Genomic DNA, 27,381 nt, shown 5'->3' with positions numbered 1-27,381 from the left:
TAGTTGAGATCAGGTTTAGCTAAGCCATGGATTTCATTTGCCGGAAAAAGTTCACAGGGCGTCTGAAAAACATTCATGAACGAATAGCATTCATTCAATCATCCTTAGTAACTGCCTGGTCAGGGCAGGTTTAAATTAGGCTAATAATGTTTTTTTTTTTTGGGAAACAGAACCAACTAAGATAGGAAATAATCCAGTCCCACACACATCTCTAGTTGAAGCCAATTATGAACTACAGTGATGTAGATGAGGCTGAGATACGGTCAGAGACAGAATTCACCAGAATATCGTGCTATCAGTGCTGCTGTTCAGTAGTATTACGGCATCTAGAGTTTGTCCAGAATGGTGGGAGAAACAAAAAAAAAAAACCCCAAAAAACTCCCAAACATCCAGTGAGTGTCAGTTCAGCTTGCAGAAACACCTTTCTGAGAGATGAGAGATGTCCGAGGGGAATTTGACAGGTTCCAATTTGACAGGAAGTCTACAGTAAGTCAAATAACCCCTCTTTACGACTGTAGTGAACAGAAAAGCATCTCAGAACACTCACTATATCAAAGTGTGATGCGGATGGGCTACAATACTATATCAGGCTCTACTCTTTACGGTCATGAACAGGAATACGAAGCTACTGTATAGTGGGCACTGAAACTGGACAGTTGAAGATGGTAAAACATCACCTGGTCTTTTTCCGATCATCAACTGTCCAGATCATCCCCTGTCGCCTCGGATTCCTACTGCTCTTGTCTCACGCTCTGTATTATCACTCGCTTGTATCTTTCCCGTTATTTTCCTCACCCAGCACTTTGAGGTTGAAGTGGCGACGGGCTTCTCCGGCCTGGTTACGTGCGACGCAGGTGTAGCGTCCCGTGTGGTCTACCTGGATGCGGGAGAGCTGCAAAGTGCTGTTGTGGTTCAGCAGGGTGACGTGGGTATCCGTGGGCAAAGAAGCTCCCTCCTTCATCCAGGACAGGGATGGGTTTGGGGTCCCGTCGGAGACGCACACCAGGGCAACCGTGCTCCCTCTAACCAACGTCACATCGTCGGTACTGCCTGCACCGTCTAGACTGGGGGGAACTGAACAGTCGACAACCGGAGAGCGTTAAAGAAGAAAACGCCGATGCCAATACGCATAATTAACTTTTTTTTTTTTAAATCCTAAAAATCACGGGTTGGGTGTTCAGCTATCTCACCATACACCTGGAGGTTGTAGTGTCTGTTGTCCACTCCAGCTCGGTTGGACGCCACACACGTGTACGTGCCTCCATCTGAGACCTGAAGGCGAGCAATGCTGAACAACACAGAGTATACTTGGTTACAAATCACACAAAACTGCTAATACATGTTTTGAACAAATATGATAAATGCCTGTACAAAGTTTTTTTCCCCCGAGGCGTATGCGTAAACATGTTACGGATTTTGGAAACGTCATTTTTGAGCGTGTTTACCGGAGGACTTGTCCAGCAGACAGCGGGCGTATGTGGGAGGACACAGCCAGGGGCAGGCCGTTTTTCAGCCAATTGAGCTGAGGTGGAGGAGATCCGCTGGCCACGCACTCCATGTTTACTGAGCTGTCCACGACTGGCGTCAACACCTCGGCTGCGTCCCCGTTACTCTGGATCACTGGAGGGACTGAGGACAGGAAGCAGCTTTTGGAATAATACGGGTACTACGTCTCGCTCTGAATGGACTGTATTTTTAATACGCTTGTTTTTATTTATTTTTAATTTTTTTGTTATTGTGAACCGAAGCTTAACTTACCATATACATTAAGATTAAAGATCCTGTCCTCCTCGCCAGCCTTGTTAGTGGCCACACATGTGTATTTGCCGCTGTCTGTTGTTTGGGTGGCTGTTACTGTAAGTGTACTGCCATCAGGGCTGATTCTGCAGAGACATAATGAACACGGACATGCCGTATTGTGCTGTAGATTTAATGCGTACCGCCATCATATCACTGTCAGCTGAAGCACTTTGCCTGCACAGCTGACGGAGACACCCGGGACTACATGTACGTCGTACTTTCAGGATATTACGTCATTGTTTTGAGTTATTATCTCATTATTTCAAGATATTCAGTAGTTATAATGAAATCGACCCCCATGGCCACTATAGAATTACGTCAGTTTAAGAGTCAGAAGTAAAAAACCTTCACCAAACCCGAATGCCTTTAAGTGAATTAGCAATCATTAGATGCGTATTTGTAAACTGAATTCCACTAAATCACTACATGTCTGGCTTTACTCGCTAACTGAGAAACAACATATATAAACGAGCATTATTAATACTATAAGCTGATCTGAAATAAATTACCGTTATTTTGAGAATGCCGAGTTATTAAATCAAAATAATGAGATGTATAAGGCGAGTTAACATAATTTCTTGAAATATTGCAAAAACTTTAATGAGATAATGCAAAATATTGATATATAGAATATATATATAGAATATCTTAATTCTTATATATATATATATATATATATATAAGATATTATGTTAAAACAACAACATGGTATCTTGAAATAAAGAGTTAGCAAGTCACAATAACAACATAGCACTTTTTGTTCTGAAACTTGGAGTTCAGGGCTTCTATAGACACTAAAGCATAGGCATATTCACACACACACACACACACACACACGCACACACACACACAAACACACCTGATATTCTCGAGGCCAGTTCGGCTCAGCGCTTTCCCATCCTTCAACCACTGAATTGTAGGGGCTGGAGTCCCTTTTGCATGACACACCAGCTGAATGCTATCGTTCAGCAGAACACTCATCTCGCTGGGCATCTCGGATCTTGTGATACTGGGTGGCACTAGAGCAAAAAAAAAAAAAAAAAAAAAGGTCCCCGATCTAGAGAACTGAATTTTAAGAGTCGCTTTATTTAGTGCTGTATTGAACACGTGTATATTTACCCTGTATAGTGAGATGGTAGCTCTTTTGGGCTTTGCCTTCAACGTTAGAGGCCAGGCAGGTGTAGGTGCCACTATCAGATAGCTGTGAGCGAGCGATCTGAAGCTTACCACCTCCTGACAGGATGTGCATCTCCAGAGATTCAGAATTCTCTAGAAGACAAAACGGTTTAGACAACAGCATTGGGGCAGTCAGCTAAATTTTAAAAAAAGGTCACTAGTGATCACTGGGTTCTTTGGCCACTCCCATTTAGCCACTCCCATTTAGGCACTGGGGCCTGTGGCCTGTATAAAACTTTTAACACCGGTAGAAATACGTGTTCTATTATCGACTGATTGAACGGATATAAGTAGTTTTAGTGAAGCAAGGTGGTCAATCTCCCAAACTCGAGCTCTTTCTAAGCACTACTGTGTTCATACACAATACAATCAAGTTCTGCTAGTGCCTCACAGTATGTCTGAAGGTTAACTGTGGTTTAATGACGTAACTCCCACCAAATATCAAATTATTTTAGATATTTTTTTTTAATCCATTACCGCTACAGTAAAACTGCTCTAATAAACCGATCAGCACATAAAAAAAAAAAGTGTCAGCTGATTTAGGTGTTAAAGCACTGGAGAGGTTCTCACCAATTACTCTGCCATTCTTTAGCCAGGTGAGGCTGGGATGCGGGATGCCCGTGGCATCACAGGCAAAGGTTACTGGATTACTGATGGTCTCCACCACATGTTCCTCTGCTGGGCCATCTATACTTGGCGGCACTGATCACACACACACACACACGGTCCAGACTTTATTAAACTGTTTTTGCATATACACCTCACCAGCCACTGAGTTCCGAGTGCTCATTTATGCGATTATCCAGTCAGTCAGTCAACCATGTGGCAGCAGCGCAACGCGTAAAAGCATGATGCATGCCAAGAGCTTCCGTTTAAGCTTCACATCATACATCAGAATGTGGAAAAAAAATCATCATCAGTGATATCAGTGACCAAACGTCTTGCTAACGAGAGAGGTCAGGGGAGAACGACCAGACTGGTTCAAACTGGCCGCAAGGCTCCGGTGACTCAAATACTCTTTTTTACTCGTTTTTATTGTACTTTTTTTTTTTTTAAACGTGGTTAGCAGAAAAGCATCCTTGAGGCGGATGGTCTTCTATAGCAGCAGAAGACTGCGTTGATTTCCACTCCTTATCGAGAATCTGAAGATACAGTTGGACATTTGAAGATTGGAAAAACACCGCCACGCGATTGGCTGATTGCATGACTGCATGAATACGCAGGTGTCCCTAATATAGTGGATGGTGAATGTATATAATAATCTCCCTACTGTAGAACAACAAATGGACTTAGTCATGAATCTTCTCTAAATGAATGTTCTCGATGATTCACCATAATTCATAGAGGAATATTAGGGGAAATGGTTTTTTTTTCTAACCATAGATGTTAAGATGGAAGTTCTTGTCCACCTGGCCTGCTATGTTGCTGGCCTTGCAGACGTATAGGCCGGTATCAGACACCTGAAACACAGAGTAGAAGAATCCTCACTTATGCGGTCATGCTTTGGTAATATCCTTACGTTTAAAAGACACACCCACACACCTCCGTTCCTTTCATTTCCAGAGTTTGTCCATTAGCGGAGATGTGAAGGTTGGTGGTCTCGGTGACGAGACGTCCGTTCTTGTACCAGGTGATCGTGGGAGGTGGGATGGCGTTGGACTGGCACTCCAGAGTTACCGACTTCCCCACACGCACATTGACCACTACGGGAGAGTCGCCGCTGCGGTCTCTGATGCTGGGTGGAACTGCAGCGTAGAAGAAAAACAGGCAGGATTTCTATATTTGTAGATATTCTGAATATGCCCTTCAATGACTGGGAAAGAAATCAAAACATATTGCAAATTATTTGATTTATTTATTTAATTTGCTTAATTTGGTTTATCCACTGATCCTAAATCAAACATGTTTTGTATTATGGGATGCAGACAACATCCCATTAGCAATCTGCTAAACTGAGCCAAAAGGACTCTGTAGTGCTGCAGAAACGCCCCGTGTCCTGGAGATTTGGGCCAACGGACAAAATAAGAAATTTCTCTGCAGTTCTTGTATACGCTCATGTGTGCACGCTGACCAAAAACTGTGAGGTAGATGATCTTCTGTGCCTCTCCTGCTGGGTTCATGGCCACGCAACTGTACTTCCCACCATCAGACATTTTAGCCTTCAGAATCTGTAACGTTCGGCCGCCTAAAAGACAAAAAACAAATATACATAAAATATCAACATGCATAAACATATTTTGTTAATTAGGTGCACATTTAGATATTTATACCTGGCACGATAACAGCATTGCTGTTGCCCTGTACAGGTTTCCTGTCTTTCAGCCAGCTCAGAGTAGGAGGAGGGAAGCCAGTGGCCTCGCAGCTCAGAGAGACAAAATTGTTCACTACCACAGTAGCATTCTCCTCATATACACCCACTATAGAGGGAGGAACTGGAGAAATACAAGCATCGCTTCATCGCATAAATATTCATTTGATCCATATAATCCATCTGACAGCAACCTGGAACGCTTATACAAATAACGTCGACACAAGCTAAAACATCGAACATGCAATTAAACGGATGCTAATTTCAGTATATAAATGACCCGTCCTTGCACGTTTCACATCGACTGAAAGGCTTTCTGAGAGACACGGAGCTGGTGAAAACCTCACCGTGCACGTTGAGACTGAAGTATTTCTCAGCACTTCCAGCAACGTTTTCAGCCACACACACATAACGCCCTGTGTCGGTCACCTGTGCGTTCGAAATCTGGAACACACACAACTATTGGCTATACACTTCCATACAGTAGATTCATTTGAATTATTATATTATATTATATATATATATATTATATATATACACACACACACACACACACACACACACACACATACATGCAATCAAAATGATTCAACCCCCATTGCAGATCAGCTGTATTGTCAAAATGTACAGACTTTTAGCACTTTCTACTGAACAAATCAAACAAAAGCAATTGAAGTAGTTCAACACAATGAACGCTTCAAGTGGTTTCCCAAAATTCAACTAAAAATGCAACTTATAATGATTTCTCCAGTTTCAAAATTATTCACCCCCTTCATGGCGAGCATCTTTAGTATTTAGTAGAGCACCCTTATGCTGTTATGACCTGCTGCAAACGAGATGCATAGCCAGACACCAGCTTCTGGCAGCGTTCCTGAGGAATCTTCTCCCGTTCCTCATGAGCCGCGGCCTCCAGTTCAGTAATATTCTTGGGCTTGCGTGCTGCAACCGCCTTCTTCAAATGCCGAAAAATTCCAGGTTTGTTTCATCGCTCCACAGAACAGGATCCCAAAACTTCTGTGGCTTATTTATATGATTTTGAGCGACTTTTCTTGTGCTTTTGGGTCAGTAGTGGTGAACGTCTTGGAGTCCTGGCATGGAAAGCTTCTGCGTTTAGTACGCGCCTTACTGTGCTCACTGAAACCTCAGTGCTTGTTATACCGAGTCTTGCTGCAGGTCTTTTGCAGTCACTCGAGGGTTTTCACAACCTGCCTTCTCAGAAATCTGCTTGCAGCCGTTGATGGCTTCCTTTTTCTGCCTCGTCCAGGTATTTCATTAATTTTCCACCCCTAGCCAGTTCAGGTATTAAATGGATTTTCTGCCCCTAGCCTAGCCTGCTGTGAGGGATTCTATTCAGGGGGTTGAATAATTTTGAGACTGGAGAAATCATTACGAGTTGCATTTTCAGTTGAATTTGGGGAAACCACTTGAAGCGTTCGTTGTGTTGAACTATTTCAATTGCGTTTGTTTGATTTGTTCATGGCAAACAGCTGAAAGTCTGTACATTTTGACAATAAACCTGATTTGCAATGGGGGTTGAATCATTTCGATTGCTACTGTAAAAAGACGCCCTGATGTGTATTTACAGTTACACTTATGGCATATAATTGATGTTTCTTGTTTTCCGGTTGTTTCTCACACCTGCAGTGTCCTGCCGCTGGACAGTAGGGTGTGTGTTCTGTCTGGGTTTAAAAGCAGGCCATCTTTGAACCAGCTGATTTTAGGACTAGGGCTTCCATCCACATGGCATTCCAGCAGCGTGGACTTATTCACCAGCACGGTCACGTCATCAGGAACGTCTCGGTCAGCTCCACGGATAGATGGAGGCACTGCACACACACACACACGTCACCAATTGATGCTAACAGCCAACGAACAGAGAGCTTCCACATGCTGCGACATTCAATTTTTGAGAGTTACGTACACAAGACTCTGATGTCATACTGGACTGAGTCTTCTCCAGCCTCGTTGATGGCCACGCATGTATATCTTCCAGAGTCCTCGGTTTGAGCTCGGGGGATCTGCAGCACTCTACCGCCTATGCATGAAACACAGAAATAAACACAAGCACCCACCTTCAAGTCTCATAAAATTAAAAGGTCCAATCAAAAATAAAAACACACTGGACTATGATATGAATGCTAGTAAAAGCCGATGGGGCTTGCTGTTTAAAAAAAAAAAAAAAAGAATTAACAATTGAGGAAAGTGGATTTCCTTTAAGGGTGGTAAAATATAAAAAAAAATGAATTCTCCGATACCGCGTAAGCCTAGTGCGCACTGACGCTATCGAACTGTTACGCTGAAGATTTACAAGCACAAATCAGCTTCACGCAGATGAACGGCGTAACGCGTACGTACCAGGTAAGATGAGCACTCTGCTGCTGGAGGTGAGCAGCTGTCCGTCTTTGTACCAGGTGAGAGTGGGAGGCGGCACAGCGTTGGTCTCACAGTACAGCGAGATGGGATTATTCAGAATGACATCCTTCACCTCGCCAGCAGACACAATACCAGAGTCAGGGTTGCCATTTCTTTGGAAACTAGGAGGAACTGCAAGACAAAAAAAAATAATAATAATAATAAAAAAAAATCAAATTACTCAGTATCAAACACAATGAGATTTTTAAAAATTGTCTCGTAGACTATTATTATAGCTTTGTGTTGTATACATATTTTGTTTGCTTTTGTTAGTTTCTATTTATTTTTTAAATAAATAAATATTTATCAATTTTTTTTACATTTTTCTGGAGCTATTTGTCGGGGTTTGGGCTTTACATTAACAGACCTCCCTGACCCCATTTCCAGCGTTTTTCAGGCGAACAATTTTCCGGTGGAGTCCCTAAATAAATACGGTTAACGATACGCTCTCCGTCCACTTTATTAGGAACACCTGCTCATTAACTAAGGCAGTTATCCAAATCAGCCAATCGTGTGGCAGCAGCTCAATGCATGAAAAATTTAATTTATGCACATACAAGTCAAGAGCTTCTGTTCATACATAAAAATCAAACATCAGAACGGGGGGACGTGTGATCTCTGTGACTTTTAACTGTGGCACGGTTGCTGGTGTCAGACGGGTTGGGTTTGAGTCTTTCAGAAACTGCTGATCAGCTGGGATTTTTCACATTTCAACGAAAATCTCTCGAGTTTACGCAGAATGGTGTAAAAACAAACAAACAAACAAACAAAAAAAACATCGAATGAGCAGAGGGTCTGCAGGCTGTAACGCCTTCTTGATGTGAACATTAACTGAAGCTGTTGACGTGTATCTGCAGGATTTTATGTACTGTGCTGCTGGTTGATTGAATGACTGCATAAACGAGCAGGTGTACAGGTGTACCTAATAAAGTGGACGGCGAGTGTATATTATTCTAACATTAGCCAAGTCGAACATACCGCTGCTCGGTTTTATTTTACGTTAACGAACTCGAAGCATTCTCCATTTATCTTGAGCAAGAGAGTCATATTTCAGTCAAAAACTGAAGCATAAATAAATAAATAAATACATACATACATACATACATACATACATACATACACACAGCCACTAGAGGGAATCATACTACTAGGTTGAGTTTCGCAGGTGTTCATTTGGGAAATGAATCCAGCAGGGGGTGTTAGAAGTTGAACATCTGAAGCGCGTGTTCACCTTGTATATTTACATCGAAGTCCTTTTCATCCTCGCCTGCAATGTTGGTAGCGACGCAGGTGTACCGGCCCGTATCGGACACCTGAGCCTGCTTTATCTGAACGATTCGACCATTAGGTGTGACTGTAATGCGCTCATCGTCTGTCTTAAGGATCTAAAGAGAAACAGAAAGACATTTGATTGTCAAACAATACACCTTAACATGAGATTTTGTCATGAGTGAAAATGTAACTCTGTGTGTGTGTGTGTGTGTGTGTGTGTGTGTGTGTGTGTGTGTGTGTGTGTGTGTGTGTGTGTGTGTGTGTGTTTGACCTGGCCATCCTTGTACCAGTGTAGAGTAGGGATTGGGATTGCCTGGGCCTCACACTCGAGCGTCAGCGTGTTGTTGACTTTAATTTTGATCTCTTTTGGGGCAAAACCTTCTCCTTGTATGTCGTCCTTACTGATAACAGGGGGAACTTAAAAAAAAACAAAAAAAACAAACGCATACATTGTTTAGAATCATACAGTGCTAACAGAAGCACCCTGAACCTTAACCTTCATACTCACTATAAACTTTGACCTCGTAGTTCTTCAGGGTCTCCCCAGCCTCGTTGGTGGCCACGCACGTGTATCTCCCAGCATCCTCTTCTTGCGCATTCAGGATCTGAAGAGTGCGCCCACCTGCAGGGGGAAAATAAATAAATAAATCAATCAACGGTCACTAAAGTGCTGTTGCTACAGTATGTGGTTTTCCATCCAGCTCTTTTATCCGTTCTGCCAAAAACGCAGGTAGGAGTTACAGTACAGTATTGCTGGGATTTGGTACCTGGGAGTACCCGGACGTTGCGGCTGGACTCGAAAGGTGTGCCGTCTTTGAGCCAGGTGATGATGGCGGGGGGGTAGGACTGAGCTTCACACACCAGAGATGTGGGGCTGTTCAGAGTCACAGTCACCTCCTCAGAAGATCCCTCTGGCCCAGAGCCAGTGATGGTGGGAGTAACTGTGAGACACACACACACACACACACACACACTCTTCAGCATGTACATGTGTCACAGCCCTGGAAAACCCTTCACATGGTGACATTTTGACATACTATATATACACACATACAAGCTTTCCTTTAGGTTTGTCTTTTACACACATCTCAATCAGGTCTAGTTAAATAAAAAACATTTAAGTCATTAAGGTACCTGATCACAAACTAAATTTATTCAAACTTGTGTGTCTTGCTATGGCATGTAGCTTATCCAACAACGTGATCAACGCCTGGCATTTGCGGTGTGAAGAAATCACATGACGTAAAGCGATAAACTGGACTTACATGTTTTATCGTTTGCGGTTAATCAGTAACACTACCAAAATGTGTTGGTGTTTATTTGGTACTAGCATGACGTAAGAGCTACTAAATATATAGCGTGTAAACACTGTTCTATACAGACAGACACACACAGACATACCGAGGACGTTGAGATTAAAGTGTGCGCTCCTGTCTCCGGCACTGTTGGAAGCGAGGCAGCTGTACCTGCCCGTGTCGACCACTTGAGCGTCGTTTATATGGAGGAAGCGCCCATGTGACATCACCTGCAGCCGCTCTTCGCCTATCACCGACTGACCGTCCTTCAACCAGGTGATCTCAGGCACTGGGTTCCCTAAGCAGCACCAAAGCTCAGAGGTCAATATGGAAGGAACTACATATCTCAAGGCCATCGTATATACTGTATATTTATTTAAAATCTACCTTTCAGTAAAACGGCAATAGTATTATTAAATGACAGATCTTCAGTATTTGTAAGAAAGGAGAATATTAACACGGGTGTAAAAATAAATAAATAAATAAATAGTGTCTGTATTTGTAGTGTAGTGCTTGAGGATGACATACCGGTGACCTCACAGGTCAGAGTGATGTTTTGCCCCTCCTTTACCCTCACATCCTGTAACCCACCATCATTCACGATGCTTGGAGGAACTAATGAGAAAGAAACGGCCAAATAAACAACAACAAAAAAATTTTTATAATCTGAAATCAAACCAGTCGAGATTTGTTTGTTTTTGTTTTTTTTTTTTTTACTTGCTAACTGTAAACGACTTCCAACAAAATACTTCAAAACATGCAGTGTGTGTACTGTTACCTAATACGTCCAGGTCAAAGTTCTTCCTGTCCTCTCCAGCGGTATTGGATACGATACAGGTGTACCTCCCGGCATCCTCCGCTGCGGCATGCATCAAACGCAGACTCCGCCCACCTGGACGACCGCAAATAAAACAGAACCAGCGAGCTATAACTCCCGCTAAAACGAGTTTAAATTGCACAATAAAACACAGATGATGCTTGATAAGACTTTTCAGGGACGTGACACTTCCAGTGATCTGAAGTAAGTGACTGAGATTTTATGCGTTATGCGTCCGAAGAACACTCATAACTCGGATTTTCCAAACTCCGACTAGGAAAAAACCCACTCGTAAACTTCAGAGTCCAGAAAGTGATGATAAATCAACATGGTTGCTCCCAGCTTCAGTAGTAAAGTAGTAGTATCTATCTATCTCTCTCTCTACTCTACTATATATATATATATATATATATATATATATATATATATATATATATATATATATATATATATAGTATCTGCTTTACAGATATATTATCTTGTTAAACGTATAACACTGAAGATACAGTTCACTGTTTTCAGGAGGTAAATGTACATCTCTCATTACAGTTAACTGGCCGAATTGTCGCTAACAAATATGAGCACATCAATTTGAGTTACTCAAATGCTTGGTCATGTCAAGCACATATCATCTTCTTGATATTTATGTGCGTTAACTTTACTCGTCTCAGTGTCTGTGGTGTCTGGCTGTAAACGTTCTACCTCAAAGCTAAGGAATGTTGATATCGATAGGAATAACGAAAGCGATGCGTGTGAGAAACGCCGTGAATGAATTCGGCAGGGACTAAGAACGACATCCTTGTTTGGGTTCACATGGCACTGCAACCTCAATCTTAACGCTCAGGTCTCAGGAGAATCTGTAGAATAACTGACTTCTACCTGAAACAGTCAAACTCGCGTTTCGTTTTCTGTCTCGACGGTCCACATCAATGTCCCGATTGTTTCGTGGGGTTTGGGAGACTTTGACGAGACAGCTGTTTAAACAAGCAGCTCAACCTGCCCATGCAAATCGCTCGGTTTCACTCCGGCGTTAAAACGGGTAATTATCAGCTTCAAGGAGAATCACCTGAGAAAAACAAGCTCAGCAAAGCTCACGCAAGGTACTGTCTCTGCATGAAGCTTGTTGAGTCTTACAAACCTCTCCTTAGTTTCTTCACATATACAGTCCTCTACAAAACTATTGGAACGGCAAGGCCAACTCATTTATTTTTGCTGTAGACATTTGGGTTTGAGATTTTTTTTTTAAATGAATGAGAAAACAGTTTAGATTTTCAGCTTTCATTGTCTGCCATTTATATGTGGATCTGTTAAACGACACAGAACATTTTGTACCAGACGCATCATTTTGCATCGTTCTTATACGAGCAAAAATATCGGAACATGACCGACAGGTGTTTCCTGTTACCCAGGTGCATCCTGTTGGATTGATTGTTTAAACAATAAATAGCTCCGAACATCTACTTTTGGTTTTAGCTTTCAGTCTCACCTGTGAAACTACATTTATTGTTAAAAAGGATAAACCATCATGAAGATCAGAGAGCTGTCTATGGGAGAAAAGCAAGCCATTTTGAAGCTGAGAAAGCTGAGGGGAAATCAATCAGAGGCATTGTAGAAGCACTGGGCATAACTAATACAACAATTTGGAATGTCCTGAGAAAGAAAGAAACCACTGGTGTACTGAGCAACAGACAACGAACGGGTTGGTCAAGGAAAACAACAGCAGCTCATGACAAAAAAAAAAGAAAAAAAGAAAAAAAAACAACTCATTGTGAGAGCTGTGAAGAAAAACCCAAAAAACAACACAGTCAGCATCACAACATCACCAACAACATCACCAACAACCTCCATAGGGCAGGGGTGAGGGCATCATGATCCACCGTTCGAAGAAGACTTCGAGAGCAGAAATATAGAGGCTTTGAAATCCAGATTGAAATTCACAAAGAAATACAGAGATGAGCCACAAAAGTTCTGGAACCAAGATGAACCTCTACTAAAGTGCTGGAAAGGCCAAAGTGTGGAGAAAGAAAGGATCTGCTCATGATCCAAAACATACACGCTCATCCGTGAAACATGGTGGAGGTAGTGTCACGGCTTGGGCTTGCATGGCTGCTTCTGGAACATTCTCACTAATCTTTACTGATGATGGAACTCATGAGGGTAGCAGCAGAATGAATTCAGAACTTTACAGGAACATTTTGTCTGCTGATTTTCAGAGAAGTGCATCCAAATTAATGTGGAGGAACTTTATCATGCAGCAAGACAACGATCCACAACACACTGCCGACTCAACAAAGGACTTCATCGGCGGGGAAAGTGGAAGGTTTTAGACTGGCCAAGTCAATCACCAGACCTTAACCCAATTGAGCAGCATTTCACCTCCTGAAGAGGAGACTGAAGCGAAAATCCCCCCACGGAAAAGCATCACAGAAGAAAAATACAGTATGCATTTGTATAAATGCAGTTACTGTAAGTAACGTATATGCAACCAAATATCAAGTGTTATTTACTTTAATTAGCTTCAAGACTGATCTGTTCCTATACTTTTGCTCAACAAAAGTTTTGGTGGTGTGTTACAAAAGGTTCTGCTTTATGTTGTTTAACCAGGAAATAAAAGCTGAAATCCTAAACTCTCAGATCATATCCCTCTTCATGATCGCAAACCCAAATGTCTTGGATGTAGAACACAAACGAATGAATCGGCCTTGCCGTTCCAATAGTTTCGGACGGGACTGTATGAAGTTTACTGACCACCCCTGGGACTGGGCTGCTTAGTGCAGAGCTTTGAAGCCTGCATCTCTTCTGTGTGGTTTAGGATGTCAAGGCTCTGTGCTGATCCAGACTGCAGATTTTCGACCTGTTCCAAACATAATAACTTCTGCGCCACTGTTTATCTTTTCAGTTCTCCATTTCATACTGTTGAATTTGGCTTCTCGTTACGACACTCTCGTTCCAAGTGGTGATGTATGATTTATAGTGCCTGGCCTTCCGCTGAAAACAAGCTAGCTCGTGGATGCCACAAATTTCAGACTGGAAAAATAAAAAAAAAATGAACAAAAGATGAGGTTAGATGAAGCAGCTTCTGATACCTGAGATGACCCGGACAGAGCCGGACGTGCTGATTGGACGGCCGTCTTTCAACCAGGTGATGATGGGTAGGGGGATACCGGAGGCCTCGCACATGAGTGCCACTGGATTTCTCACCACCACGGTCATGTTCTCGGTCCGCTGTGTGTTCCCGCTAATGCTTGCCGGAACTACACACACACAGGGGGTGGGATCCGTGAAAAAAACAACAATATCATTTGACACTAAAGAGAGTCAGTTTGTGTCTTACCATGAACGGTGACATCATGTTTGCTCTCATCCTGTCCGGCCACGTTGACGGCGACGCAGGTGTATCGGCCGGTGTGCTCCACCCGAGCGTCTCTGATGCGGACGAGTCGGCCGTCGCTGAGGATCTGAACGCCGGAGCCGGTTCCCAGAGGTCGGCCGTCTTTCAGCCAGGTGATGGCAGGCCTGGGCACGCCGTCGGCCTCGCACTGCAGGGTGACGTCTCCCCCCCGTACCACGGTCACTTCGCCTTTTCCGTTGCCCGGTGAGCTAATGGAGGGACGAACTAAAGGGGGCGGGAAAAGAAAGGAGGAGGATACACGGACACTGAGATACCGCTCGGTCCTTTCAGTCACTTATATATAAACATATGCGTTTGAGCAAAAGAATTATATTTAAACAGCACGTAATATAGAATATTAAAGCCTTGTTATGTTGTGAAACCCCTAAATGAATCCTTTTAGACATACATACAGCAGGTTATTGTTTTGGCTTTTTTTTTTTTTTAAATCACACTAAAAGAATGACATCAGTAACACATTTTGTGAGCAGCTGGGAGTTTACTGCCCTGTTTTGCCCCTGAGTGAAAGAACAGGGACTACAAGATGATTTTAATTAAAAATTTGGATTCCAATTTCATCTGGTCCGTATGTTTTGACACCCCTTGGCTCCTTTACAGCAGCGGCTGCATGTGTGTGCGTGACTAGGAATATGAAGGGCAAAAACAAACAAACCAATAAATAAATAAAAACAGACTAGTTTGTGCAGTACTGTGCAGTGAGGGTTAGTGGAGTACCGTAGACTTGCAGGCTGTACTCCTTGACAGCTGTGCCGGTGACGCTGGACGCCTGGCAGGTGTAGGACGCAGCATCGCTCCTCTCTGCACTGGTGATCTGCAGCTGACGTCCTCCGGACAACACGCGCACACGCGAGTCTGCCTTCAGCTCCGAGCCTACGTGCACATGTATATAAAAAAAAAATCTCTTATAGAAAAAAAAATCAATACTTCAATGATGACGACGAAAATAAAAAGGATGACGATGATGATCTTACCATTTTTCTTCCACGTGAGGCTGGGAGGAGGGATCCCGCTGGACTCGCAGAGCAAAGTAACGAGGCCGCCCACCGTCACCGTCAGAGGAGAGACTTCGTCAGATCCACGGATACTTGGTGGAACTGAGCGAGTGAAACAGAGAGACTACGTAAATACTACAGTCCCAATCTTCAATCTAAATGTACCGTGGTTCGGTCCAGCATGGCATCGGAAGATCTGCAGTAGGGGCTGTGTACAACGTTGGAAATATTTCTTATTTCTTGCTTTAACGCTCTTATGGCACACACTGACAACTCATTAAGCAACATTTCCTTAATGATGATTCAATACCTGTTCTCTATGCTGAGCCAACTTTAATCAAATCCTTCTGCACCCATAATAGACGACATTGTTACCCACTTTGCACCACACCTGGCCGCTCCCCATCGAATTGTCTTTAACAGAAGCAAGCGTGGTGCCTTCTGAAACTGTGGAACACTCCGAGAGAGACTTACCCCACACGTTAAGATTGTAGTTCTTCTCCGTTTTTCCCGCCACGTTTGTAGCCTCGCACGTGTACCTGCCCGTGTCCTGTATCTGAGCACTCGCAATCTGCATATATATATATATATATATATATATATAAAAATGAATACAATTTTAAATATAGTCACAAGTGTAGCTCAGACGTTAGGACTTTAGGATGTTTTATCTAGTTCAGGACTAGTAGCTCGTTTCATACCTGTAGTACGCTGCCGTCCTCGGACACGCTCAGTCCCGGCTTCCTGTAGAGCGGCCGTCCGTCTTTACGCCAGCTCAGAGTGGGAGGGGGAACGGCGTCGCTCTGGCAACGCAGCTCTACTGAACGGCCGATCAGGACCGTGCTGTTCACTTCTTCGCCCGCGATGTTGGGTGGTACTACAGCAAACACAGCCACGTAAAACGTCATCCATCGTGAATATGGTGCCACTCAATTATCCATCTACTAGATCTTCTATCTCTCGTTGCCTTTGATTACAGAAAGTTCAGCCCATCAGGTGAGAGGGGGAAAATATGCATGAAACCCACTCTCTCATCAAAATTAATGTAAGGGTGGGCGATATAATAATAATGATTGCAGCAAGATACTTCAGGAAATTTCGAAATTACGTGATATGCGTTATGATACATAGACTTTCTAACAAACTGATTAGAAATAGCAGATAGTTTTTGAAGAAGAAGAAGAAGAAGAAGAAGATGGAGCTCACCGTAGACATGCAGATCATACTCTCTCTGCTGCTCCCCACCTGCGTTCACCGCCACGCAGGTGTAGCGGCCTGCGTCGCTCACCTGAGCACTCCTGAAAGACAGTACCCTGCCTCCGGCCAACACCTACAAACCCACACACACACACACACACACAGTCAAACAATCTACCGCACAAACAAATCAATGACAGAGCAGTAGATGTTGATGTTTTAATACACCGTAACCAATTATAAGGCTGTTGCTAAGATTGACTAGATTAGTGTGTGTGTTAGAGTTTAGAGTAGAGAAATGGTTTAGTAAATCTTCGGCTCCTGGACGTTGAAACTCTGTATGGAGCTTTAACAGTCCCGAAAAAAAGCAAAAAGAGCATACATTAGTATTTGATGCATCCATTCTGAGTGATTGAGTAGCCTCACTGATATGCGATATGATACGATACGGTATGCGTTACCTTTTTAGACTTGTCCACCAAATCATAAAAGTCCAGCTCTTTAACCAGCTCCGATTCGACGGCCAGCAGCGAAAGCCCGTTTTAGTCCCGTTAGGGTTAAACTCATTTAAAGCCATTATGGAAAACTGACTGTTCTCTGTATTTATGTTACATTCGCTGGCTCGTGTTCTACTGTATGAATCGTGTTATGTGTGACGCCACTTCGAATCTGGGCTCAGTAGTGGTCAGGGCCGCTAGTCGCACGCCCGGTATCCCGGGGTTGTCGTTTCGGTAGAGGTGTTCACCTGGATGCCGTTGGAGGAGCTGGAGACAGGGCTGCCGTCTTTGAGCCACGTGAGACCGGGAGCAGGCAGACCCGAGGCTTCACACTCCAGCCTGATAGGATCGTTCACCACCACCGTCACCATCCCGCCTTTACTGGAGATGGAGGGTGGCACTGAAAGAGCAGGAGAGAATCATGAGAAGAATATGTGTGTGTATGTATATATATATATATATATATATATATATATATATATATATATATATATATACACACACACACACACACCGAACAGCAAAACAGAGTTGGCGGAGATTTCGGTAAATGATAACCGAACACAAATAAATACAGCTCTGCCTCTTTTGTGCTCCTGCCAAAGCCACGCCACTCAAACCCTGCAATTACAGAAAACACTTAAAGAGTAATCCCGTGAAACGTCCGTATCGTACTCACCGTAAACCTGTAGGCTGAGTGCGAGCTCCGCTGTGCCGGCCACATTGACCGCCACGCACTTGTAGAGTCCAGCGTCTGACACCTGAACGCGGTCGATCTCCAGCACCTGGCCTCGGTTCAGGATGCTCACGCCCGCTGCGCTGGTCAGAGGCCGACTGTCCTTATACCACGTCATAGCTGCAGTTAGCAGGAACACCAAGATCACCATGAGGTTTTTTTTTTTTAAACCTCCAAAGGCCATTTGACCCAAAAAACACTAATGCAATAATAATAATAATAATATAATAATAATGTAATAATGAAATATGACCTGGTACAGGACTTCCTGTGGCTTTACACTGCAGCTGGATTTGGTATCCAGCCAGGACAGTTTGATTGACACTTCCTCCAGCAAACTGGATGACAGGAGGCTCTGTGTAACAGTGAAATGATCAGCTAACAAATGTGTAACAGCTACACGAGGCTCGCGGATGTCTTAGAACGTGTCTCGTACCGTGCACGCTGAGGCGAACGTTCTGCTGCGCCTCTCCTGCAGCGTTGGTTGCCACACAGGTGTATTTGCCTGCGTGCTCCACTCTGGTTTCCTTAATGTGTAGAACTCTACCTCCAGATTCCAGCTTTATTAGAGAGAGAGAGATAGAGAGAGAGAGAGCGCGAGAGAAAGGACCGATAACGTACACAAGTACAAATGATACAAATGACTGTAAAACCCTATACGCGCACTCCAGTTTCTACCGAGTTGAACTGTGTGATGAGTTTTCAAGGAATTCGACAGAAGCATCTTCTTCACCTTAAGTAAGACCTGAGTGGTGTCAACGGGACGGCCATCTTTGAGCCAGGTAATGCTGGGAGCTGGAATGCCACTGACCACACACTGGAGGCTCACCGGATTGTAGAGCACCACCGAGCGTTCCGCGGGACCGGTAGAACGGATCGATGGAGGAACTGAACGAGAAATAACAAGAAAAAAAAAAAACAGAACTTGATTGGATTGCAGGTTTACTTTTAATTTTGTTTTCCTTTGTTAGTATAAAAAGAAAAAAAATCCTGTGAATGTTTACTGCTGTGTGTTGCTCAATTTGTTGTTTTTTTTTGTTTTTTTCTTCTCAGTGGAATATTTGGGAAAGGGAGGGGAGGAGAGAAGAAAAAAGGTGATGTTCAGCAGACATGTTTGGTAGGCGTGTTCAGCAGAAATGTTCAGCAGAGATGAAACTGGATTGCAGTTACTGGTTGAATGACACGAGGTCTTGACTCGGATGTGCATCAGTAATTGGATTTTTTGTATACAATATTCATTAGTGAAAATTGTCTTTAATGAAAATGGATGTGATGTACTGTATACACTACCGGTCAAAAGTTTAGACACACTAATTATTTATTTTTTTTAAACCACATTTTAGAATAATAATAAAGTCATCAAAACTCTGGAGTAACATAAATGGAACGATGTTTTGATTTTAAAATAAATAAATAAATAATTTAATATTTTAGGATCTACAAAGTAGTCAGCCTTTTTTTACCTAGAATTTCCAGAAACATATTCTTAGCATTTCCTCACATGCTTTTTAAACAGTATTAAAGGAGTTCACACCGACGCCGGACACTCATCGATGCTTTTCGGAATATTTCGCTCAGAGTCGTCCGTTTAAAATATGTTTATTGTGACTGAAATGTTAGTTTTGTAATGAAAGAAATGAATATGCCGGCACGATTATATTTTTGTCTACGACACCGATTTCAAACATTTAATCGTACACCTTCAGATCAAACGGTTTTTAAGCTCATGAGAAACATTTCAGTCGAACGTCCTCGTTTCTTACCGTGCACTGCTACTTTAAAATCTCTTTCCTGTTCTCCTGCTTCGTTTGTGGCCACGCACTGGAACAGAGCCGAGTCTGAGACCTGGGCACGCGAGATGACCAGACGATGACCGTTCGCCAAAATCCTCACTCCTTCTCCCTGCCTCACTGGCTTGCTGTCCTTTAGCCACCTACAAGGAGAACAGTACACGACGTTAAGAAAGTGCGTCGTTAGTTTATGGATAAGAAACGTAACGAAGTGGGTGGCTGCGTTATACTGTACATGGGCATCTCAGACAAAGACAGAACATTAGGCTGTGTGTGTTACATTGGGTGTATGGTTAAGGCTTGCATAGACTAGATGGATCCTAATAGAATTCCCGCCTCTACTGCATTTTTTGTCGTCCTTTAAAGCTAAATGACGTTTTTTAAATAGATATATATTTGTATATGTGTGTGTGTGCTTACGTGATGGTTGGTGGAGGAGTGCCTGTGGCATGGCACTCAAGTTCAAGAACGTTATTAACGATGACGGTAATATCCGTAATCTTGTCTGCCCCATCCACGGCGGGTGGCACTGAAACACAGGAAACAATGAGCTCACACCATATTGTTTTTTTCTTCTTCACTCTGAAACCATGACAATTAATCACAAACCAAATAAAACCCAGCTGACAACCTTAGCAGAGGTCTGGAGAGCAGGTGCGTTAGGATTGTGGCGGTGACCAGCTGCTCAGAAGTTTTTAAAATGGTGCAGCAGGTTTACAGAATTTCACACTGAATAGAATAACGCGACGCGAGGAACGGATGGAAAGATGGTAAAGAAATAAGACAGGTCCGTAAGAGCTGGCGTTAATTAGGGGCATACGAGTCATGTCCGTTTTCTCGGACGTGTACTATAGTGACGAGGTCCACCCAAGAAAGACTGGCTTTGGACTTTCAGAGCTGACGCCTGGAAAAAAAATAAAGGGATGCAACTCCTCATATGGAAAGAGACCTGCCAACCCCGGCAAAGAATAACGCGTGAGTCCCGTCCATATATGGATAGATTTTCGCTTCGCATGAATGAACTCTAAACGTTTTTTATTTCGAGCAGAAATCAAAGAGACGGAAGATTGCTTGCGTAAGATGGGACAATGGGAGGAAGGAGGCGGGGCTCTCGTGGGTGTCAGTTCAAAACACCTGTCAGTCATTCCAGATTCATATGTTTATTGGCTGTATTTCTGAGCGATATCTTGTAGCAACGTACTCTGATGTTTGTTCTTATTCTAAATGGTACGTTTAAACGTACGTGAACGAAAGCATGTGTACCTAAAACGCCGACGTCGTACTTGATCTCCGTCTCCCCTGCGATGCTTGTTGCTACACAGACATATAGACCAGAATCAGAGGGCACGGCGTCGACGATCTCCATCTTGCGGCCCTGCTCCAGAAGCCGCAGGTTTTCTCCGACGTTCACGGGAGATCCGTCCTTCAACCAGGTGAGCGAGGGTGCAGGATGGCCGGCCGCCTCACACTCCAGCACCAGAGTTTTACTGACCACCACTTTCTTCTCCACAGTTCCATCTACACCTCCAGCAATGGAAGGAGGAACTAGAGGGGGAAAATATCTCACTGGGTTACACCGAGATTTTTTTTTTTTCTTCCTGTGTTGGTGAAGGCAAGTTAATATGATGGAGAATATGCTAGTAACGCAAAAGTCTGAAACGAGAAATAATGACCAAGCTCACCGTAGACATCCAGCTCGTAAGCCTTGTCGGCCGTTCCAGCCACGCTGGTCACTCTGCAGGTGTACTGGCCGCCGTCGGAAACCTGCACTCGGGAGATCTTCAGGAAGTGGCCGCGGTCTACGTACTGCGCCTGCCTGCTGGACAGAATCGCCTCGCCGTTCTTATACCAGGTGATGGCTGGGAGGGGCACGCCACGCACCTCGCACTCCAGAGTAACCGGGTTATGCAGAAGAGCAGTCACCTCGGAGGTCACGTTCCCTCCCTTTATACTGGGTGGCACTAAGAGGAAACATGAAGCTCAGAATTACTCACACCAGAATTTGGCTTTATCTAATTATTATAATAATAATAATAATAATAATAATAATAAATGAGTTGCCAAGTATACTTTTTTGAGCATTATGAATAAATAACAATAATTAGCAATACTTATCTGCAAGTAAGCATTCTTTTAGCTATTATATAAGAAAATCTCTCATTTAATCTTTGGTCCAACAAAGTCAATGGCTAAGAGTTTTTGACTGAAACTGAGTATACTGAAGCTTAACTAATTTCCATTCGCTGTTGTCCACGTTAGCATTTCTGGCTGAAATACAGCTTAAATGCAAAAAAGCGTAGGGGGCTGGTGGGAGTGAATAGGACGGTCGTCGTTGTCCAAGTAATTTTAGCCTAAACTGTAATACTTAAATAATCAAAAATATACTTGATGTATTCTTTTGCTATTATCGATAAAATATACTGACAGTTTTACACCATCATGGCGGTCTGTAGGTTTTTGTGTTCTATCAGAGTGTCCGAGCCTTGCATTTAAGATTTGAATACGTTAGTAATTGAATAAAAGTAGTCACAAAAACGTTCCGAGTTGTTATTGGGAGAGAGCGAGAGAGAGAGAGAGAGAGAGAGAGAGAGAGAGAGAGAGAGAAACACATACCGTAGACACTGAGGTTGAAGTCTCTGGACTGCTTTCCTGCAGAGTTGGTGACGCTGCACTGGTAGCGCGCCTGATCCCCTAATCGGGCGCTCTTTATTTTTAACACCTGGCCACGATCCAACACTTCGACGTTGGGGTCTCCCAGAAACAACAGCCTAAAAACAAAGAATGGGAAGGTCAGAGAAAACACAAACAAACAAAAACCTGGGTTCAAATTTGGGTGGGGCTATGGGTAGGGTGTCTGGACGGCACGCAACAATAAGAACAGGATAAGAACTTTGATTGGGCAACTCACTTCCTGTCTTTGTACCACTGGATTGTGGGAACGGGCACACCTTTGACCTTGCACTCCAAGCTGATCTCCTGATTGAGAACAGCATAGAGGTCACGTGACCCACCGCTTCCAGTAATACTAGGAGGAACTGGCAAAGAAAACCGGTTACAAGTAAAGCTTATTATCTGGCATGTACAATGAAATCATATATCGTGACATTCAATGTGACCTGAATCCCATTTATCTAAAAGTGCATAAATGTAGCTAGTGAACTGTAATAATATCACAAATGGTGATTAAAAAGTTACGCAATCGTTGAGATAGAAACATTCCATCAACAGGTGCCTAATTACTACATTACTACAAAAACCTAATTATTGAGTTTCTACATTGACGTATAGATCTTGACCATTTCCTGTTACACTACAGTATACAGACTCACCCAGGACATCTAGATGAAAGTCTTTCTCGGTACTTCCTGCGACATTGATGGCTTTGCAGTTGTATCGGCCTGCGTCCGCGGTAGCAGCCTTGAGCAATCTCAGCATCTTCCCTCTCTGCAGGATCTGCACGTTACTGCTGGCAACCACCTGAACAAACCGTAGCACAAATCCACCCTGAACAACATGTATAATCAAGATTATAATTAATATGCTATTATTAATATTCCTTCATTATTCAAATTAGCACCAGAATCACCAAAAACGCATGGCAAATATTTCAATCTGTACGTAGTTAATGTGTTTCAGGGCGGCCATTTCCTCGGAGAACATCGCACATCTGCTGCGTAACTGATGGACGGAAAATTCGCACTCGAGTCGAATTCTAAACAAACACGTCCTGCTCTCTGGCAACTTGCACACCAAGACAGGAAACGGTGTACTCATTTTCCGAGCTTTCATTTTTCTGACTCATTTTTTAAAAAAATAAACCAAAAGTTTGTTTACTGCCTTTGTTCAGATACTTCAAATCAATCCGTCCGGGATGACTGCAGGTCATTTTCTGCAGATCTGGGCCGAGTCGCGTCACGTGACATCATCACAACTTCGATTCACGTGCGTCGAACACGAGTACAGCTCATACCCGACAAACATGACTGCGAAAGACCGTGCAGAACTATTTCGTGTGATTGCGATTTCGCCAATTCAAAGTCATTTTCCGTAAGAAAGCATCAGAATTTTTCAAAAATGCCGCTGAAAAATCAAGTACTTTGGAATGACCGGCTGACAATTTAGTAATTCTCAGTTCAACATGGTGCTTGAAGACCCCTTGGAATTTGTGTGTTGTTTGCTAATAAGTGAGCGCTAGCATTGAGAAATTTCTGTTTGGTCTTACTTTTAAATATTTCTTTTAAGAACTACTACAGTAGTGGTAATATAAAATGATTCGTATCATTTACAAGCGTACAATACGTTACTAGTTGCGCTGTATGGTTTTAGTCAGCACTGACTAATTCCTTTTCATCAAGCTATCGTGTATTAGTGGTGCACACTTTTTCCTAAGAATAAAGAAACCCAAAGCGTACAACACTGTTTATACACTTTGATGGGAGTGAGCTTATTCGAGAAGAGCTTTTCTGGGAATGAAAAGAATTTTTACCTCTTGTAACGTCTTCTTGCATTTGATTCCTACAGGATAACCTCAGGAGATTTTTGTGGTAAATGTTGGGGACGTGATTAAATTTAGAGCGTGCACTGGAAACCCCGATGAGCTACAGTTAAATGCCTGAGTAAAAAAAGCCGCCTCAGTGCTTCGTTCCCGTCATTCCGTTTTTATACCACAGCACTGTTTCTCTTGGGTTCTGACACTTTAACACTCCGCTTCGTGCTGGTTTTGGAAAATAAATCAACCCACCCCGTCGCCTACTATTTTAACTACATTACATTTATATTTATTCATTTAGCAGACACTTTTATCCAAAGCGACTTACAAATGAGGAAATACGAGCAAAGCAATATATCAAGCACACAATACAAAGTAGTGCTACCTTACAACATTTATAATTGAGTTCTAGGAAAGCAAAGTGCACAGAGTAGACGTGTATATCGGTTTTTTTTTCAGGATAATGTGAGGTTGGAATTTTAGGGGTTAGTTAGGTGTTAAAGGAAGAAGTGGGTCTTTAGCTGTTTTTTGAAGATGGTGAGAGATTCTGCGGTCCAGATTGAGGTCGGAAGTTCATTCCACCACTGAGGGACAGTTAGTGAAGGTTCTGGAAAGGGACCTTGAGCCACACTGTGTAGGCGCTACTAAGCGTCGGTCGTTAATCGATTACAGATTGTTAGTACGACTAACCCTCTGTGGCGTTCTATCGATTACGTATATTACAGTGTGAAGTTTCTTATTCCTCATATGAGTAAATGAATGAGTGAATGGCGGAAGGTTACACACCGGGACGCCATCTTTAAACCATGTGATGACTGGTGGAGGGGTGCCGGTGACGTCGCACACCAGACTGGTGGGCTGGTTCATCACCACGGAGACGTTTAATGGCAGGCCATCTCGCACGTCAGGGGGCACTGAAAAAGACGAAAAAAAAACTGGAAACTGGAGATCCTTTTAGACTGAAAATCTGAAATATTAGACTTGGTATAATTAACTTGGCCATTCCCAGTGCTATCCCGCAGCACAGTGGAATGTTTTCAATACTGTAATATCCTTGATTTTATCTTAAGCCTGCTGTAATGATTCGCTTAAATGATTATTATGAACTATTTATTCTTACGTACTGCATCAAATCTAATAGTTATTACTGATTTTGATTGATTTACCGTTGACTTTCAGTTGGTACTTCTTCTCGGTGCTGCCGGCGTCGTTGGCGGCCGTGCAGGTGTATTCTCCGTTGTCCAGCGGTGACACCGAGGCCAGGATGAGTAAGGTGCCGTCCTCCAAGATGGACACGCCGGGTTCGTTCCCCGTCAGCTCCTGACCGTTCCTAAACCACTTAATTACTGGCTGAGGCAAACCTGCATGATCAGAGAATGTGTTATAAGGCAGCACTGAAAACACCCAGCTCTGCGTTCTGCTGAAGCGCGGAGGACGCTAGGGTACCTTTGGCCGGGCAGGGAAAGGCGATGCGCTGATTTGCCACCCTCTCTTGCAGTGGACTGTTGAAAGGGGGTTCAGAGACCTCCACCACGGGGGGAACTACAGGAGCAAACGACAGGGACGTGCACAAGAGCTTTAGCTCGGCTTTTCGCTCATTTAGCGTCAATATGCGCTTACCGTACTCTACGTGTGAAAACACACTTTGTGAACAATGTGTGACCAGGAAGTGTTTTTGAAATGCCTATAAAAGGTCTTGGTTTCCATAAAAAGTCTGCATCGAAGTAGTAGATATTATTACAGATCAGGATGAGTAAATACTGTATGTATATGCCTAATAATAATAATAAAAATAATAATAATAATAATAATAATAATAATAATAATAATTCACATCCATTCTACAAGTAACCTGATAAAAACATCTCCGACATAAATCTTAGCATGAGGAATACATTGCTAGCAGCACAGAACAGCAACCAAAGATGTCTAGATGTCTTGAGTGAGTTATAGCGCTTAACCAGAACAGCTTCTTGATGTTCAGCCACGATCAGGCACGGACGATGGCTCACCTTGTACCTGCAGCTGAATACTGGCCTCGTCCTGTCCTATGACGTTGCTGGCCGCACAAGTGTAAACTCCCTCATCGGATAGTACCACCTGTCGGACACTCAAAGTTCCATCTGGGGAGAGACTGTAGTGAGCCCCGTCTGCCACCAGGGCCATGCTGTCCTTCTTCCAGCTCACGGCGGGCTGAGGGACTCCCTGCGCCACGCAGGTCAGGTCTATGGAATGTCCCACCTGGACCTTCATCACGCGTGGACCCGGCCGGATATGTGGAGGCACTGAGACACAAAGACGGACGCAATAAGTTGAATTTAAAACAATAAACTCTGCTTATGAAGATGAGCTGAGGTTATGGGTTGAAGTAATTATTTAAGCTCACGCGTCGATTCTGAGCTGCGAGTGTTGAAGGCTAGAGCTCATCTTCCTTTACTGTACAACAGATCTCTCCATCCATTTTCCATAACGCTTATCCTACACAGGATTGTAGAGAGCCTGGAGCCTATCTCAGGGAACTCGGGGCACGAGGCAGGGGACACCCTGGACGGAGTGCCAACCGATCACAGGGTACAAATCATGCGGTGCTTCACGGCTTTGCCTTCCGCGATTTCAACGTCTGCCCTCCTTGCTCGTCTTTTCCCGGATCGCTATAATCGAAACCGTTCCAAAAACTCGTGCTTAATTGTAGAGACACAAGGTGAGAAACACCCTCAGTCATCATAAACGTGTCTCCATAAGCGTACATGCTCACACATGTGGACGCTGCACTTCCCATCTGCGGGCTACACAGGGGGGAAATAAAGTTTTAAAATTCCATTCGAATCAAACGGGGGAGGAAAAAAAAAAAAAAAACCCCAACATCTGCGACTGGTATAAACATTAGAAGAATTTAAAGCAATATCTGTCCATGAAAATGAGTGAGTGACTAAAATCAGAGACAGATCCCTTAGAACGGACAACAGCAGGTCTCCATTCGGAATTACAGCCATGGCAGTGTAATAAACTACATACAACTTCCCGCTCAGCGGGATTTGATTCTGACTGGCAGTTTTACGAGTCAGCTGTTACCTGTATCTGACCGCTTGAATCGGGTTCTGCGATGGACAACAGATCTTTTATGTTTTATATCTCCTGCTGCAAGGAGGTTAACAGGCGTCGCCGGGGGCCTCGTTTATCAAGCGTGC

General features: G+C 43.4%; 1 protein-coding gene across 2 annotated transcripts in view; it reads right to left on the bottom strand.

The window, feature by feature from the left end:
* Window positions 1-27,381, bottom strand: part of hmcn1 (hemicentin 1) — a 105,251-nt gene that overhangs the window by 22,697 nt on the left and 55,173 nt on the right. For both annotated transcript variants that reach the window (XM_053644977.1, XM_053644987.1), the window contains exons 24-68: window positions 26,206-26,478; window positions 25,640-25,735; window positions 25,360-25,554; window positions 24,980-25,107; window positions 23,034-23,181; window positions 22,613-22,739; window positions 22,318-22,472; window positions 21,387-21,665; window positions 20,968-21,249; window positions 20,125-20,233; window positions 19,678-19,847; window positions 18,648-18,802; window positions 18,351-18,474; window positions 18,168-18,269; window positions 17,858-18,034; window positions 17,427-17,578; window positions 16,691-16,814; window positions 16,186-16,361; window positions 15,959-16,055; window positions 15,464-15,586; window positions 15,207-15,362; window positions 14,415-14,696; window positions 14,167-14,334; window positions 11,042-11,155; window positions 10,792-10,878; window positions 10,370-10,561; window positions 9,736-9,909; window positions 9,477-9,590; window positions 9,240-9,385; window positions 8,928-9,081; window positions 7,640-7,828; window positions 7,206-7,319; window positions 6,923-7,110; window positions 5,632-5,728; window positions 5,247-5,408; window positions 5,048-5,161; window positions 4,519-4,721; window positions 4,355-4,436; window positions 3,547-3,678; window positions 2,920-3,069; window positions 2,660-2,819; window positions 1,759-1,883; window positions 1,446-1,629; window positions 1,191-1,288; window positions 796-1,074 (exon numbers count right to left, since the gene is read on the bottom strand). In XM_053644977.1, the coding sequence (XP_053500952.1) occupies window positions 796-1,074; window positions 1,191-1,288; window positions 1,446-1,629; window positions 1,759-1,883; window positions 2,660-2,819; window positions 2,920-3,069; window positions 3,547-3,678; window positions 4,355-4,436; window positions 4,519-4,721; window positions 5,048-5,161; window positions 5,247-5,408; window positions 5,632-5,728; window positions 6,923-7,110; window positions 7,206-7,319; window positions 7,640-7,828; window positions 8,928-9,081; window positions 9,240-9,385; window positions 9,477-9,590; window positions 9,736-9,909; window positions 10,370-10,561; window positions 10,792-10,878; window positions 11,042-11,155; window positions 14,167-14,334; window positions 14,415-14,696; window positions 15,207-15,362; window positions 15,464-15,586; window positions 15,959-16,055; window positions 16,186-16,361; window positions 16,691-16,814; window positions 17,427-17,578; window positions 17,858-18,034; window positions 18,168-18,269; window positions 18,351-18,474; window positions 18,648-18,802; window positions 19,678-19,847; window positions 20,125-20,233; window positions 20,968-21,249; window positions 21,387-21,665; window positions 22,318-22,472; window positions 22,613-22,739; window positions 23,034-23,181; window positions 24,980-25,107; window positions 25,360-25,554; window positions 25,640-25,735; window positions 26,206-26,478 (7,056 nt within the window). The remainder of the gene's footprint in view (window positions 1-795; window positions 1,075-1,190; window positions 1,289-1,445; window positions 1,630-1,758; window positions 1,884-2,659; window positions 2,820-2,919; window positions 3,070-3,546; window positions 3,679-4,354; window positions 4,437-4,518; window positions 4,722-5,047; window positions 5,162-5,246; window positions 5,409-5,631; window positions 5,729-6,922; window positions 7,111-7,205; window positions 7,320-7,639; window positions 7,829-8,927; window positions 9,082-9,239; window positions 9,386-9,476; window positions 9,591-9,735; window positions 9,910-10,369; window positions 10,562-10,791; window positions 10,879-11,041; window positions 11,156-14,166; window positions 14,335-14,414; window positions 14,697-15,206; window positions 15,363-15,463; window positions 15,587-15,958; window positions 16,056-16,185; window positions 16,362-16,690; window positions 16,815-17,426; window positions 17,579-17,857; window positions 18,035-18,167; window positions 18,270-18,350; window positions 18,475-18,647; window positions 18,803-19,677; window positions 19,848-20,124; window positions 20,234-20,967; window positions 21,250-21,386; window positions 21,666-22,317; window positions 22,473-22,612; window positions 22,740-23,033; window positions 23,182-24,979; window positions 25,108-25,359; window positions 25,555-25,639; window positions 25,736-26,205; window positions 26,479-27,381) is intronic.

The sequence above is a fragment of the Ictalurus furcatus genome, chromosome 2 (assembly GCF_023375685.1).
Source record: "Ictalurus furcatus strain D&B chromosome 2, Billie_1.0, whole genome shotgun sequence".
Lineage (NCBI taxonomy): Eukaryota > Metazoa > Chordata > Actinopteri > Siluriformes > Ictaluridae > Ictalurus > Ictalurus furcatus.
The sequence above is the reverse complement of the archived record's forward strand: the minus strand, read 5'-3'. Positions and strand labels throughout refer to the sequence as shown.